We start from the raw sequence: 17,263 nt of genomic DNA on the forward strand, positions 1-17,263 counted from the left end.
GCGTCAAAAGCAACTATAACATTATAATCACTGACGCTGTCTACACTGGATATACAGATGCGTGTCTGTTCTGAGTGTGTCGACAACAGGACAGATGTAAGAGTGAAAGACCGTTCGCCAGTTTAAACTGTTCGTTTGCATCTTTGTACAGACTTCAGAAGGATCCCAGCATCGGAAAACAAGCGTCGGTTTATTTTAATGATCGCATCGGAGAATTCTATGTTTGTTCTGAGCATTTTGTTTGTTAGTTTATAAAAAAAAAACTTTTGTTGACAGATGAAGCACTCATCTGTATTGGATCCGACAGCAGCTGCATCACAAACCGTGAGTAAATGATTTCATAATGCTTTGACTGTAAATTAGGGTTTTATATGGATAATGTTAGCCAATCATAACTGTGGCCGTTTACTGACACGCTTTAAAGGAGCCGACCCTTAAAAACGGATCATTTCAGAATGAGGGTTGAAAATAATTGTTTTTCCGCATTTATATTTCGGTTGTGAGCAAAAAAAAAAAAAAAAAAACTTATAAGGGATCCTCAAGGAACATGTTAAAAATATCCATGTCATGACCCCTTTTAATATTTTGAATTCGATTTTATTTTATTTTTCATTGTAGCTAAAGTTTTAGTAATTTTTGTATGTTTTTGTATTTCTATTTAAATAAATCCATAGTTTTTTATTAAGTTTTTATTTTATTTTAATATTTAACTTCAACTAAAGGAAAATGTGTAATTTTGCCATTCCATGTAGCTGAAATAAAATGTTTCTATTTTTTTTTTTTTTTCAGTTAATGTTTTTTATTTCAAGCAATGAAAATGTTTTAATGGTTTTAATTATAGTTTTATTTAAAGATAATAACCCTGCAAATTGCTTTATCTAATTAGATCACATTTATGATTATAATTATGAATAATCAATCAAACTAATCATAATAAATACTAAATCAACATTTGCTAAGATATGAGATAATATAAAGGTTCAGGAGGTATGGTATGTTTAAATGAGTTGTTTTTAAGAAGTTTTGAAGATTTGGAGGATGTAGAAGATTGCAGGAAGGATTTCAAGACTTTTAGGTTGAAACATGGCCAGTTCGCTCCTCAGCGTAATGAATGCAAAAGTGTGGCTTGAAAGGTTTACGCCTTTGCACAAACAACGGCGTTAGGGATGGATGTGACCGGAAGCGCACGCTAGTTTGGCTGTGCTCAATCATGTGACCATAAATTGTTGATGTTTACGTTCAGTCGGATTCATGAGTCAAATGCAATTTGTAATGTTTAATTCGTTTGACAAATTCATTTGTTTTTGTGTTTTGCATTCATTAACATTCAAAACGGTGTGTGTGTGTGTGTTCATCTTGCGTGCATGTAGTGCATGCTCATCTTGAGTGTGTGTATTTGTGCATATATGAGCCATCATATGTCTTTAGGATCACATGATGCACAACTGACATTTCATTTTAACTGTGTTTTCTTACATGGAACGCTTGATTGAGTCAGTAAGGGATGCTTTTTATTTTTTGATTTTTTTGTGGCAAACAGCAAGGGGACCATTTTAATCAAGTCAATGATGGAGGAGTCGAGCATCAAACCCACAACCTTTATCCCAGAGCTATGACAGCTACTATCGCCAGCAGGCAATTGCCAAGTCAACTGCAATCAGATGCACTTCAGTGGCTTCATACATATGCTTATTTTTAGATGTGTGTTAGACCTCTGAAGGGAGAGCAGAGCAAAGAAATGAACATGTCTGTCATCATGATCACACCAAATGTCTTGTAGTTGTTTTTTGTACACGTGCTTGCACACTTGTGGTGTAGTGGCCAACATATATCCAAGCATAAACCTCAGTACTATTTTATTTTATTAATTAATTAATTCATTCATTCATTCATTCATTCATTCATTCATTCGCAATGCAATTCATACTAAAGGGAACACAGGTCACACCTTTGAAAAATATTCAATATCTGTCAATGTTTTATTTTAGTTTAGTTTAGTTTAGTTTAGTTTAGTTTAGTTTAGTTTAGTTTAGTTTAGTTTAGTTTATACTGAATGGAACTCAAGTCCTGCCTTTGTGATATTTTCTCATGTATTTGTTTTATTATTATTATTTTTTATTTTATTTTTATTTATGCCATGCAGTGCAATGCATATTAAAGGGAACACAAGACAAACCTTTGTAATATATTACATAACTACCCATGTGTATTTTATTTTATTTTATTATATTTTACTTTAAATTATTTTATTTTATTATATTTTATTTTATTTTATTTTATTTTATTTTACTTTAAATTATTTTATTTTATTTTACTTTAAATTATTTTATTTTATTTTATTTTATTTTATTTTATTTCTTAATTGTCCATTGTTTTGTTTCCCATCCTGAAGTGAACTCAAGTTCCACCCTACAACACAGTTTTGCCAATGGATGCTCTTTTTAAAGTATACAGTTAATGGTTGTACAGTAGTAGTAGAGCATTCAACATTTAAGAAGAAGAACTCTCACAAGCCAGTCAGAGTGTCTTAATAGTGAGAGATTGATTACAGTGCTGACCTGGAATGTTTTCATTGTGTTTTCATCTCTATTATCGATTTTCTCTTAGTTTCTCTTAGTGAAAACAGATTATTAATTATCTGTATAATGGCTGAATTAATGGAGGACAGGTAAAGGACGTTGAATGCTTCTGCTGTGAGCATGACGGCAGCTAATTGTCTTTATAAACAGCGGGAGAATCAATACAGAGAGATGGGTTCAATAAACAGGGGATTTTAGGCATCTTATGTTTCATTAATATGTGATGCGTTATCTCAGTCTTGGAAAAGGGCATCACCACTTCACATCGGACAGCTGAATTAATTGACGAATTAACCTTTTGACACGCTCATTTGTTTCTGACATGTAGGTGCTTTGCCATCAAACTCTGGCATGAGATTACGAGTATAATCTTTGGCCTGATTCATAAGGCCAAACAGCGAGCAGTCATGTGCTGTTCTGCGTATGAAGTGATTAACCTAGATGTAAGGTTGCATGGATTTGTAGTTTAAGACTTGAGAATTCATAAGCCTCGTCTTATAGCCTCGTTGGTTGTCTTCCATATAGCGGCTGTATGAGACTAGATTTGATTGTGTTGTAAGATTATATATTTGATACTGTATCAGGTCACTGTAAGGGCAGTGGTCTGGAAATTAGTTTCTACATTCGGTTCTATTTCTTGGTTCAAGCTTGAGTTCGATCATAACCTGCTTCTTCTGCTCCTGCATGCAGGTCTCTTTTTACATTGTACTTTTAGGATTAGTCCACGTTATATTTTTATTTTCATTTTGTTTAATTTTATTTTCTGTTGTTAACTTTTTAGTTTTAGATTTGTTAACTTTTGTTCTATTTTATATTATTTTATTTTCCATCTTCTAATAACTTTAATTTTATTTTACATAAGTGATTCTGTTTTATTTTTTATTTATTTTTTATTTTATTTTTTTTTGCTATTTTTTTTATTTTTGCATTGTTAAATTTTCTTTTCTGTTGTTAACTTTTATTTAGTTTTCCATTGTTAACTTCTATTTTTGTTTCAATTTTTATATTATTTTATTTTCCATGTTAGTTCTTTTGTTGTATTTATATATGTATGTATTTATTCATTTATTTATTTTCTTTCTTTCTTTCTTTCTTTCTTTCTTTCTTTCTTTCTTTGCTCTCTAACTTCATCAATTAAATGCCCATGATTTGATTTCCGCAAGACTGCATAAACTTTGACTGCGGGATGACTTGATGCATAAAACTCCTTAAAAAACGTGACCTCAGGGAAGCAAGCCTTCCTCAACACTTCTTTCTTTGGGCAACTTATGTGTCCAAATGTCAAGCCTCAGGTAGTCCTTCTGCATTTCACTTTGGCATAAAGCTCTCAGAAGATGCATAAAACATTCTAATCCAATAGAATGAACCAGCGTAGAGCTCGCAACTCTTCAACTTTGCCAAAAATGCAATGTGATGTGATGTGGTTACACAGCTGGCTGTGTTTCAAGCCTGGTGGATGGGATTGTAGAGACGCACCCTACAGAGATGATCTTTCATGCTCTCTACATGACTGAACGCCCTCCTTAAAGCAAAAACTGTCTTATTTATCATTTACTCGGGCTGTGTTTCAAGGGCGTGAGCGTCTCGAGCATTCAACTTCTGTTGATTAGGTTAGCACTTCCCGTTAGAGAGCTGGCAAACACACCACTTGAGCATGAGCTCCATCAAATAGCTATTAGTATGAATCTCCCTCGAGTTCGCAAGGTTGTTGAAGGCATTTCACTCTTAGGAAATTAAGTAAGATGAAGCGGTTCAAAAGTAGCCCATAACATAAGGGAATTGAATATCTGGCCGTATAATAATCAAAGCTGAGACCATGTTTATTTTATTTTATTTTATTTTATTTATTTACTTATTTATTGACTTATTTATTTATTTATTTATTCCATTGTTAACATTTGATTTCCATGTTATTTATTTTTCTATTTTCTAATACTTTTATTTTATATATTTTTTTATTTGTTTTATTTTCAATGTTTTTATTTATTTATTTTGTTTTGTTTTGTTTTATTTTCTTTGATCTGAAAAATCTTTTAACTAAGTCTCCTCAAAGTATCTTCTTTGCTCTCTCTCTCAGCTCACTTCATCAATTAAATGCCCATGATTTGGTTTCCTCAACAAAACATGGAATAGCTAGTAGTATGAATCTCTCTCATGTCTGTTTCCCTCACAGCAAATTAACTAAGATAGCGGTTCAGAAGTATCCCTTTTACTCAGAAATCATCCTTTTTTTAACATTTGAGAATTGTGTATTCAGCCCTAATAATTGAGACTTGAGTTTCTAGGATTTTTTGGAGCTGTTGCACACTCATAAACTCGTTTTGTTCGCCTTTGTTCTTTTTAAATACAGCACACTTGAGCTGATTCATTGTTGATGCTGAATATTAGCCATAGAGTGTTATAATGAGATACATCTTCAGGCAGTGCACAAGAGTGATTCACTCCACTGCGGATGATATCTGCAGTGCATATACTGTGAAAAGTAATGCCGAGATCAAGCCGAAACTTGTGCCTACACGCCACGCATAAATTACAGAAGGATGGCTTGCTGGTTTTAGGCACTCTCCCTCTCCATGTTGTTCTTTCAACACACCACTTTGAATTACCTCTGTCTAATTGCAAGTCTTGAAAATGAGGTCTAACCTATGATTAAACCAAGACTTGGCTTAATCAAAACATCTCATCCACCCTCTAATCATTCCCTCTGTATTGTCACAGTCTTCGCGCGAGGCGTTTGGATTGCACTAGCAAAAGGCCACAATCAAGTCGTTGATTAGAGAACGGTCAGTGTCCTGCATCAAGATCAAGAGGCTTATACCAAATTTGTGCTGAAAACAGATGCATTGCGCTAGACAATTTATGTGAGGGACAGTGCGTGATCCATCTTCTGTCTGTGGCTTGTTATAACTGTTATTGACTCCTTTTGTCATATTTTTTATTGTTACCTTCTTTTAATAATTATGTTAATTATCTACCTAATGTTAATTATCTGTTCCTTGCTTTGTTATATTTCATTTTATATTCTGTTTTGATGCAGTTTGTTTTGTTGGGTTGTGTTTTTTTGTGATGGGTTTTTATGATTACCTTTCAAGGGATCTCAACACTGCGTCAGTTGCTAACGCTATGGAAATGTCTTCGGCGTGCGCCGGTGTCTGACCGCATGTAAAAACACCCCAATCATTGGCTAAGGCAGCGATGTGATGTCACTCATCGGGCCTGCATGACTATAAAGACGCACCAGGCATTTTTCAGTATTGCGTAGTGGGTATTAACGTTCCCATAGCGTTAGCAGCTGACGCAGCGTCAAGTTCCTTCGAAAGGGAACGTCTTAGGGTTACGTGTGTAACCCGGGTTCCCTGAGAAGGGAACAAGACGCTGCGTCATGTTGTCATACTTCAGGCATGCATGGCTTCCTTTAGAAAAATCGAAGTTGATGACGTCTATCTCAGGGTATAGGGTATTATATATATATATATATATATATATATATATATATACATAATGTATACATATGTATTATGTATATGTATATGTATATGTATATTATAGGGTATATAGGGTATCTCAGGGTATTCTTTAGTCATGCCAGCAGGCTGAGTGATGTCACATGACGGCCTCGGCCAATGATTAGTGTGTTTTTACACATGCTTCAGACACCGGCACAAACAAAAGGCAATATCATAGCGTCAAGAACTAAAGCAGCGTCTCGTTCCCTTTTCAGGGAACTGGGTTATATATGTAACCCTAAGACTTTTTTTTGTGCGTTTTTTTGTTGCGTTTTGTTTTTTGTTTTGCTTTTATTTTATTTTATTTTGGTTTAGTGTTTTTTTTTTGTGTGTTGTATTTTGCTTTGTTGCTGTGTTTGTTTTGTTTTGTGTTGTATTGTGTTGTTTTTTGTTTAGTTTTGTAAACAGGATGCAGGTTTTTGTTTTGCTGTGTTGTTTGATTTTTTTTATGGTCTTTGTTTCTTTTTTGTTTTTTTTGTGTAAAAAATGGTTGTGATTTTAACAGACTGTAAAAATGCGACAATAAAAACCTGTTAATCGGTTCATTGAATAACTATATTAGATCTAACCTTGCATTACTTTAGTGTCATCTCTGTTACCATCATGGTGTTTAGTATTTGCACCAGGTTTTTTTTTTTTTTTCGTAAATTTCACTGAATTTTTTACAGTATTGTTTTGCTTTGATTTGTTTTGGTTAGTTGTGTTTTGTAAACAGGATGCAGGTTTTTGTGTTGAAAAACAAAAATACACATACCCATATACATTTATTCAGTTTACACAATTTTTCTCTTTGGCAATACAAATGTACAGTTTTTGTCACACCAATACAGCGAACTAGATTATCAAAGTTGACCGTCATCATGCCACAGTCCCCAATAAGGTCACCTACAGTAATTAGGGATAACTTTATTTTATTAGTCATATCACTTTATTAGTAAGCTCTAACCTTGTCAATTAATCGGCTCGTTTGGCACGCAGTTCTCCTGCATCTTAAAAGATCATGTGTGAGCAGTGCGTGAGACTCTGGGTAATCTGATTATTTTGTTGCTCGAGGTGTGTGATACAGTAGCAGCAAACAGCATTTCCTGGTGAATCCTCCAGGCCCACTCCACAGCTGACTGTATGCAGGTGTTTTAATAATGCATGATTCCCCATCTCGAGAGATGCTCATTTGATACAGACTCTCCCTCCTCACGAGCTGCTCTGTATACTGCTGAAATCGCTCATCTGAGACGACTCCTGTAGGCCCGAGAAACCTCACCAGGGCTTTATAATGATGGAACGATTTTGTATAATAACAGACAACAAACGACGAAGATCCACTCATGCTTTGTTAGCAGTTTAGTAAATTGTTTTGTTCAGAATATGACCCTGATTTCATTTTTTAGCTTATTATTGATTGTAATTTATTCACTTTGTTGGTTGAATAGAGCTGGAGCATTATGCGTACTTTGTTCATGCAGAAACCCTGATGTTTTTATGTCTCAAGTAATGTCTAATGTGTTTACTGATTCATCTTGGCCACGGGAGATGAGAGCGTCTGATTCAGCATTGCACATGATAGAGAAGTGTTATGACAATCATAATTTTGTTTTATCTTTTTGGACAGGAAGTGCCAAGACCCTTGTTGTGTTTAATGAAAATGGAGATGCCCCTGGACGCTATGACATCTATCAGTATCAGATAACAAACAAGTCGGCTGAGTACAGAATCATTGGCCACTGGACGGATCAGCTGCATTTAAATGTAAGAAGTTCATCTGCATTCATTTTAAAGTGTGCTTACATTTTAAAGGCCGCCGATAGTTATTTACTTTGATAATGATGATTATGGTGCAGATGACTGTCATTATGATTATGGCAATTACACTGTACAATTAGTGGTGTTGAATTAACACCCGTTATTCAGAAGTCATTTATGTTGCATAGATGTAAAGTTAACTGTTAATGTGTTGATACATAGATGCTGATTTACACTACCGTTCTAAAGGTTGTGGTCAGTATGATTTTTTTCTAAAAAGAAAGAAATTATTAATTGTATTCAGCAAATATGTATTAAATTGATCAAAAGTGACAGTGAAGACAAAAGATGTTACAAAAATCGCTGTTCTTTTGAACTTTCTATTCATCAAAGAATCCTGAAAAAAGTTTGTCATGGTTAACTGAAGGATCATGTGACACTGAATGGAGTAATGGCTGTTGAAAATTCAGTTTTGCCATCACAAAAATAAATTACATTTTAAAATACATTAGAATTTAAAACAGTTATCTTTAAATTGTAATATTATTTCACAATATTACTGTATTTTTGATCAAAGAAATGCATACTTCTTTCAAAAACATTTATGCGTACCGAATTAATTATATTATATTATATTGTAAATATTTGAATTTTATAGATGTAAAATGAACTGTAGGTGTCGACTTATGTTCTGATTTTGTTTTATTTTAACAGGCCATTATAGCTATTGTTGATTAATTTAGTCTAATTTTCCATCTTTATCTTTTTAGTATCTCTAATGTTAATTTAATAATATATTCCTTTGTTAAATATGTATTTTATTTATTTGTTTATTTTTATTTCCCATACAAGTTATTAACCTTTAAACAGCAAAAATGCACCACAAGATGCCAACTCTTTAGTCTCTTGTAGTAGTGGAGCGGCTAAGTGACATAATCGATAAGTGATATAATCGTTTCAAGATGGCCACCACCTTAGTGGAGCAATTAGGTTCATGGCAATTTTCATGCTTGTATCACCAACTAAATGATTTCTTAAGCCTAATTGCTCCACTAAGGTGGTGGCCATCTTGAAAAATGGCCGCCATCTTGAAATTTCAAGTAGCTGTAGGTGGCTTATTGTCAAGTGACCCACAGAGACTGCTCATGCCAATTTTCATGCTTGTATCACCAAATAAACCACTATATCACTTAACTGCTCCACTAAGGTATCGGCCATCTTGAAAAATTGCCGCCATCTTGAAATTTCAAGTGGCTCGGACAATTTTCTTGTCAAGTGACCCATGGAGACTGCTCATGCCAATTTTCACGCTTGTATCATAAACTGAACGATTCTGCCAAACATAAGCACTTAGTCGCTCCACTATAGGAGACCCAATACTGTTATCATTATCATAGTTGAGTCTGTTTTGAGTTTGTGAGTCATATGTCTTGGTTCTAATTTTCTGTGCTCATTTATGTCAGTCTGACCTAAAACCAATACGTACACCCATGGGGCTGAGCATTCTGACCTTTTGCAGGAAGCAGTTATATATTAATCTTACTTTTTTTAGTAAAAAAAAAGAAAAGAAAAGCAATACAGCTGCTAATATTAATTGTGAACATCTTCGTAAGATGCTGAAAAAGAAAATTAAGTGCATGTTGTTCATGCAAAACCCCCAAAAAAACAAAGTTCAAACCAGGATTACTTGAAAATTAAAAGTTTTGTCATAAATTACATTATATACTTGATTAGGGATTATATGGATTATATGCATTATATAGATTATATGGACATTGGAGCTCAATGGCTAGATTTGCCCACCCCTGAGGTTGAGTCTCAAGATGCACATCAGTAACGGTTTTGTTTTCTAAGGCATATTTATAAAAGCTACTTAAATGTTCTAATTAAGGACTAAGACCAAATCCTGGCTTAACCTAAACCCTGTCTGTGAAACCAGGCCTGAATGTTTTATTTGCTGATCATTTTCCACTCTTGCCTGTTTAAGGGTTAATAACAAAATAATGAGGACCTATTTTAACGTTTTACATTTTCAACTTTCTTGAGTGTGTAATGTTGCTGTTTTAGCATGAAAAAGGTCTGCAAAGTCACAAAGCATGAAGTCACTCTCTACATCACTGTTTCTGAACTCCCTGAAACGCCTGGATTGTAGTCTAGAGTTTTCTTCCATGAATTTCCATGATTTTTTTGAACATTCGAGCTTCAAAACCAATTCTAGTAGACCCTAAAAACAAAATCCAGACTTTGTAAAAGGGCATAATAGTTCCTGTTTAAATGCTTTTTGAAAGTTACGGGAATAACTGTGATGTTTCTCTTCAGATGAACGCCATGCAATGGGCGAGCGGGGATGCAGTGGTGCCCGTGTCCGTGTGCAGCCTGCCCTGCCAGACCGGCGAGCGGAAGAAAGTTGTGAAGGGGGTTCCCTGCTGCTGGCACTGCGAGCGCTGCGAGGGCTACCATTTCCAGGCTAGCGAGTTCACGTGCCAGCTTTGCCCCTACGAGCAACGGCCAGATCAGAACCGCACCGGCTGCCAGCCCATCCCCATCATTAAGCTGGAGTGGCACTCGCCGTGGGCCGTGGTGCCCGTCTTCATCGCCATCTTGGGAATCCTCGCCACCACCTTTGTCGTGGTGACCTTCGTACGCTACAACGACACGCCGATCGTGCGTGCCTCTGGCAGGGAAATGAGTTACGTGCTGCTAACGGGAATTTTCCTTTGCTACGTCATCACGTTCCCCATGATAGCTGCGCCCGGAGTGGCCGTCTGCTCCTTCCGCAGGATCTTCCTGGGTCTCGGCATGTGTTTCAGCTACGCCGCCTTGCTCACCAAGACCAACCGCATCCATCGGATCTTCGAGCAGGGGAAATGCTCGGTCGCGGCGCCGCGGTTCATAAGCCCCGCTTCCCAGCTAGTCATCACCTTCAGCCTCATCTCGGTTCAGTTAATGGGGGTGTTTGTGTGGTTCGTGGCGGACCCGCCGCACACCGTTGTGGATTACGGCGAGCAACGCACGCAGAACCCTGAAAACTCCCGAGGCGTGCTCAAGTGTGACATCTCGGACCTGTCACTCATCTGCTCGCTGGGCTATAGCATCCTTTTGATGGTCACGTGCACTGTTTACGCTATCAAAACCAGGGGAGTGCCGGAGACCTTCAATGAGGCCAAGCCCATTGGATTTACCATGTACACCACCTGCATCATCTGGCTGGCCTTCATACCCATCTTCTTTGGGACTGCACAATCTGCTGAGAGGGTGAGTCTATGATGAAGTGCTAATTAAGTGCGGGTTTATAAATATATTACAAATGATGTACAATTATGAGGTGAAGACTAGAAAAAGGAGGCCCCTGGAGGCTGCCATGGTGAGATCGTCTGCATCCTGTCGTGTGATGTGACACCTTTACAGGCGAAATGTTTCTAATTTCCCCATTGCATTGCTGCTGACTTGCGTTTTAGTTTTGGATACTGGTTACCAGAATACTGTATATAACGTTGTTCAAAAGTTTAGGGTCGGTAAGATTTTTTTTATGTTTTTGAAAGAAGCACCTATCTTACGCTCACCAATGCTGCACTTATTTGGTCATAAATACAATAAAAACAGTAAGATTGTGATATTACAATTTAAAATGTTCCATTATATTATATTTTAAAATGTAATTTATTCCTGTGATTTTGTGTCACATGATCCTTCAGAAATCATTCTGATATGATGATTTGCTGCTCAAGAAACATTTCTTATTATTGTTGAAAATGGTTGGGCTGCTTAATATTTTTGTTTTGACCAATATTCTTTGGTGAATCCAATTTTCAAAAGAACAGCTTTTATTTGAAAAAGAAATAATTTGCAACATTATAAATGTCTTTCCTGTCACTTTTGATCAATTGAATTCATCCTTGCTGAATCAAAGTATTTTTTAAAGTATTAAAATAAAACATAATGATGCAAACTTTCCTACATTTTTCATTAGTTTGAAAGAAGCAGTGACGAAATGCTACATCATTGTTTTTTAAGTTGCAATGTTTGTGCATGCAGTACAAATTATATTATTTATATTAAACAAAAAAAAATTTAAATAATATAATATGAATGACATTAATAATAATATAATATATTTGTACTATATTTTATATTAGACTGAAAAATATATATATATTATAAAATATGTTATCAATTCAAATAATTTATATTATTGATATATTATTATATTATAAATAATTATATTATATATTTTATTTATGTATATTATTGTTCAAATAATTTAATAATACAATGATATATTATATCATATTTTATTTGTTATTAGACTAAAAAAAGATATATTATAAAATATTATCAATTCAAATAATTTATATTATTGATATATTATATTATAAATAACATATATATATATATTATTTATTTATATTATTGTTCAAATTTAATAATACATATATATTATATCATATTTTATTTTTTTATTAGACTGAACAAAATAATTATAAAATGTTATATTATATTATATTATATTATATATTATATTATAATGAACTGTCCTCATATATACAGTTTTAAAAGTCAAATTCTCTCTAATAAATATTTTATTATTATTATTATTTTACAGATTTAAAAGGCGATTCACTAATTTGAGTCTCTGTGTGGCCTTTTAAATCATCTTTTTTGATATCATCACCCTAATTGTGATCAATTATGTTTACATAATGTGTGTATGGAATTATTATATGCTTTAGTGTTAGGTAATAATATTTTGTTGTTTTCAGCCATATTTTCAGTTCTGTTAATTACAGTAGGTTATATTACAACTTAACATGAATCATCCCTCAATCGTTGCACAAACATCTATATACATATATATTATTAGGGGCCAAGCCCCGAAGGGGCTATGGCACCTATTGTATCTGTTAGTTTTCTTATTATTATTATTATTATTATTCTTCTTCCTCCTCTTGAAGTCTATGGCAGCCCTATGAACCATACATAGGAAAATGATGAAATTTGGCACACTTGTAGTGATGGTAATGAAAAGTAATTGTAGCAATTTTTGAGTCTCTAGGTCCAACTCTATAGCGCCACCAGCAGTTCAAAAATTCAACATTGAAATGGTTATAACTTTTGAACCCTTTGATCTAGAAAAATGAAACTTAGTACACCTGATTCATCTCATCATGCTGATTAGAACCAATATCTTACATTAAGACTCCGCCCATTACAGTAGTGGCCATTTTGAAAAGTACAGTATGCAGTTTTTTTGCTACTCCTCCTTCAAAATTGGTCTAATTTTGTCCAAACATGTACTCAAATGATCTTCGGACTGAGCCGCATAAAAGTACTGTCCCCGATTTTTTTTATTCTTCTCTGATCAAAAGTTATGACGTCGCAAACTTAACGAGGTCGACCCAAAATTGGTTCAGAAGCTATAGCTCGGCCAAACTTTGATCAATCGAAACGAAAATTGGTACACTTCATCGGAAGCATGATCTGAGGTTCCATGCCAAAGTTGGGAACAGCGCCACCTACGGGTCATGAGATATGGAAAATGCATATTTTGGCCAATAACTTATGAACAGTTTGTCAGAAAATTATAAACTTGGTGTCTATCGATTCCTTGGGTCATGACAAATCCGTAGATATCGATTTTGCCATGATGGGATGTACCACGTGTCCGCCATTTTGAATGATGTCATAATTTGCAATATCTTTTAAACTATTTGAAATTTCTTCACCAAATTTGGTATGGATCATCATTAGCATGGCCCGAAGGTACCTGAGAAATTTGATCACAGCGCCACCTAGTGTTCCAGAGATATCATTGTTTTTTGAAAAAACGCTTATAACTTTTGCTAACATTGCTTGAAATTTGATTTCTTTATGTCAATATATTCCTTGGCTTATGCCGATTTCAACGATATCTCATATGTTATTTATCAACAATGTGACTGGCCGCCATATTGGAGTGAATGTAAAACAGTTTTTTCGCTACTCCTCCTTCAAAATTGGTCTAATTTTGTCCAAACATGTACTCAAATGATCTTCGGACTGAGCCGCATAAAAGTACTGTCCCCGATTTTTTTGCTATACTGGAAAAAAAAAGTTATGATGTCGCAAACTTAATGAGGTCAACCCATAATTGGTTCAGAGGCTGTAACTTGTGAACAGTTTGTCACAAAATCATAAAATTGGTGTCTATCGATTCCTTGCGTCATGTCGAATCTGAGGATATCTATTTTGCCAGCATTGGATGTACCACATCATAAGCTATATTAGCATTAAGTTAGCTTAGCATGCTAATCTCGTTAACATGATTTTGTGTGCTCATTCACACACTGAAGCCTCTCCTCTGCAGCTTTGTAAAACATGTCCTCTGGGTGGCGCAAGTGGTTCAACCATGCGTCATGAATCCCGAACCATTGTGGTCGTGGGTTCGAGACCAGTGTGGGGCGACTTTGAAATTGTGTATAAAATAATAATTTAAATTCCTTCCGGCTCTGCACTGCTGTTGGTGCTTAAATGCTAGCTGTGCTGCTGTAATTGATGTGCTTACTGTGCTTGATGTACATTAAATTTCTGATGTTTTGCTCTTCTGGCTCCGCATTGCGCTACAGCGGCTGTTGCTTGCTCTGCCTTGCAGGGCTTGGCCCCGTATTGCTGCTTGCAGCTATATTTATTATTATTATTCTTCTTCCTCCTCTTGAAGTCTATGGCAGCCCTATGAACCATACATAGGAAAATGATGAAATTTGGCACACTTGTAGTGATGGTAATGAAAAGTAATTGTAGCAATTTTTGAGTCTCTAGGTCCAACTCTATAGCGCCACCAGCAGTTCAAAAATTCAACATTGAAATGGTTATAACTTTTGAACCCTTTGATCTAGAAAAATGAAACTTAGTACACCTGATTCATCTCATCATGCTGATTAGAACCAATATCTTACATTAAGACTCCGCCCATTACAGTAGTGGCCATTTTGAAAAGTACAGTATGCAGTTTTTTTGCTACTCCTCCTTCAAAATTGGTCTAATTTTGTCCAAACATGTACTCAAATGATCTTCGGACTGAGCCGCATAAAAGTACTGTCCCCGATTTTTTTTATTCTTCTCTGATCAAAAGTTATGACGTCGCAAACTTAACGAGGTCGACCCAAAATTGGTTCAGAAGCTATAGCTCGGCCAAACTTTGATCAATCGAAACGAAAATTGGTACACTTCATCGGAAGCATGATCTGAGGTTCCATGCCAAAGTTGGGAACAGCGCCACCTACGGGTCATGAGATATGGAAAATGCATATTTTGGCCAATAACTTATGAACAGTTTGTCAGAAAATTATAAACTTGGTGTCTATCGATTCCTTGGGTCATGACAAATCCGTGGATATCGATTTTGCCATGATGGGATGTACCACGTGTCCGCCATTTTGAATGATGTCATAATTTGCAATATCTTTTAAACTATTTGAAATTTCTTCACCAAATTTGGTATGGATCATCATTAGCATGGCCCGAAGGTACATGAGAAGTTTGATCACAGCGCCACCTAGTGTTCCAGAGATATCATTGTTTTTTGAAAAAACACTTATAACTTTTGCCAACATTGCTTGAAATTTGATTTCTTTATGTCAATATATTCCTTGGCTTATGCCGATTTCAACGATATCTCATATGTTATTTTTCAACAATGTGACTGGCCGCCATATTGGAGCGAATGTAAAACAGTTTTTTCGCTACTCCTCCTTCAAAATTGGTCTAATTTTGTCCAAATATGTACTCAAATGATCTTCGGACTGAGCCGCATAAAAGTACTGTCCCCGATTTTTTTGCTCTACTGGAAAAAAAAAGTTATGATGTCGCAAACTTAACGAGGTCGACCCATAATTGGTTCAGAGGCTGTAACTTGTGAACAGTTTGTCACAAAATCATAAAATTGGTCTCTATCGATTCCTTGCGTCATGTCGAATCCGAGGATATCTTTTTTGCCAGGATTGGATGTACCACGTCATCATAAGCCATAAGCTACATCAGCATTAAGATAGCTTAGCATGCTAATCTGGTTAACTTGCTTTTGTGTGCTCATTCTTACACTGAAGCCTCTCATCTGAAGTTTGTGATTGTACATCCTCTGAGTGGTGCAGTCTGCTAAACCATGTGCTTCTAATCCTGAGCCGTTCTGGTTGTAGGTTCGAACCCTGTGTTGGATGAGTATAAAAATTGTGTTGATTCCTGTTTTGTTCAGGCATTTTTCTAATCTATTGCGCTAATGCTGCTTGTTTTGATTTCATCCATAAGTACTTCTGAACCTATCTGTTCTTCATGTACATTCTATTTCTGCTCTTTTTGCTCTTCTGGCTCCACATTGGCTAACCATAAGTTACATTAGCATTAAGATATCTTAGCATGCTTAACTGGTTGAGATGCTAAGTAATTCTTTTGTGTGCTTATTGTGTGCTCATTCTTAATCTGAAGCCTCTCCTCTGCAGCTTAAGCGTAAAATGCTAAACCATGTGCCATGAGCCCAAACCATTGTGTTACAGACATAGTGTCTTTCTGAAAAGTAACTCATTAGAATATGATATGTGGCACATTCATATAAAGATTAACGCTTGACTTGATTTATTGAACTTTGGCATCTTGGTAAAAATGTAAAAAAAAAACAGTTTTCCCAATGGTACTACTAGATGAGTAACAGTCACATCACCCAGAGGTTGTGAGTTCGAGTCCTGTCCAACTTCATAAAATGGTTTCTGTATTTTCCAGTTAAGTATTTTTTTAATCTTTCTTCTGGGATTAGAAACATTGTTTATTCTATGTTGAGTCTCACCTGAAGTCTTGAGTATTCAGAAAGTTTTGTGATCAAAAATGATTTCTATAGCAGTCCTTGACAATCTACTATTCTTGCAATGTAAGCATTTTCTTCATATTAATACTTTTTGCCTTTATGTGTTCATTCTCATGTCAATTTCCTTTTATGCATTGTGTGTAGTGAGCTAGAGAGTAGAAGGGTGTGATTTGATGTTGTCATGGTCTAAGTAAACCTATTTTTTTTTAATTAAGCTGGCTTTTATAAATTAAGTTAACTACATAAACTATTATACATGCATTTGTTTGGTTTAAAGCTTTAAGTATTGTTAAAGTTAAAATTAACATTCAGGTTGGACAACGTTTTAACTATTGTCCTGAAGACACTTACTAATTTTAGTATTTCAAAACAATAAAAATTCTTATTATTAGGGGCCAAGCCCCGAAGGGGCTATGGCACCTATTGTATCTGTTAGTTTTCTTATTATTATTAGGGGCCAAGCCCCGAAGGGGCTATGGCACCTATTGTATCTGTTAGTTTTCTTATTATTATTATTAGGGGCCAAGCCCCGAAGGGGCTATGGCACCTATTGTATCTGTTAGTTTTCTTATTATTATTAGGGGCCAAGCCCCGAAGGGGCTATGGCA

The 17,263-nt window shown here is 35.3% G+C and overlaps 1 protein-coding gene across 2 annotated transcripts in view; it reads left to right on the top strand.

Moving 5' to 3' along the window:
- The window catches only part of grm8b (glutamate receptor, metabotropic 8b), a 172,859-nt gene that overhangs the window by 139,002 nt on the left and 16,594 nt on the right, over positions 1 to 17,263 (top strand). For both annotated transcript variants that reach the window (XM_079860209.1, XM_079860210.1), the window contains 2 exons: positions 7,695 to 7,831; positions 10,145 to 11,080. In XM_079860209.1, the coding sequence (XP_079716335.1) occupies positions 7,695 to 7,831; positions 10,145 to 11,080 (1,073 nt within the window). The remainder of the gene's footprint in view (positions 1 to 7,694; positions 7,832 to 10,144; positions 11,081 to 17,263) is intronic.

The sequence above is a fragment of the Squalius cephalus genome (genome assembly GCF_949319135.1).
Source record: "Squalius cephalus genome assembly, chromosome: 23".
NCBI classification, from domain to species: domain Eukaryota; kingdom Metazoa; phylum Chordata; class Actinopteri; order Cypriniformes; family Leuciscidae; genus Squalius; species Squalius cephalus.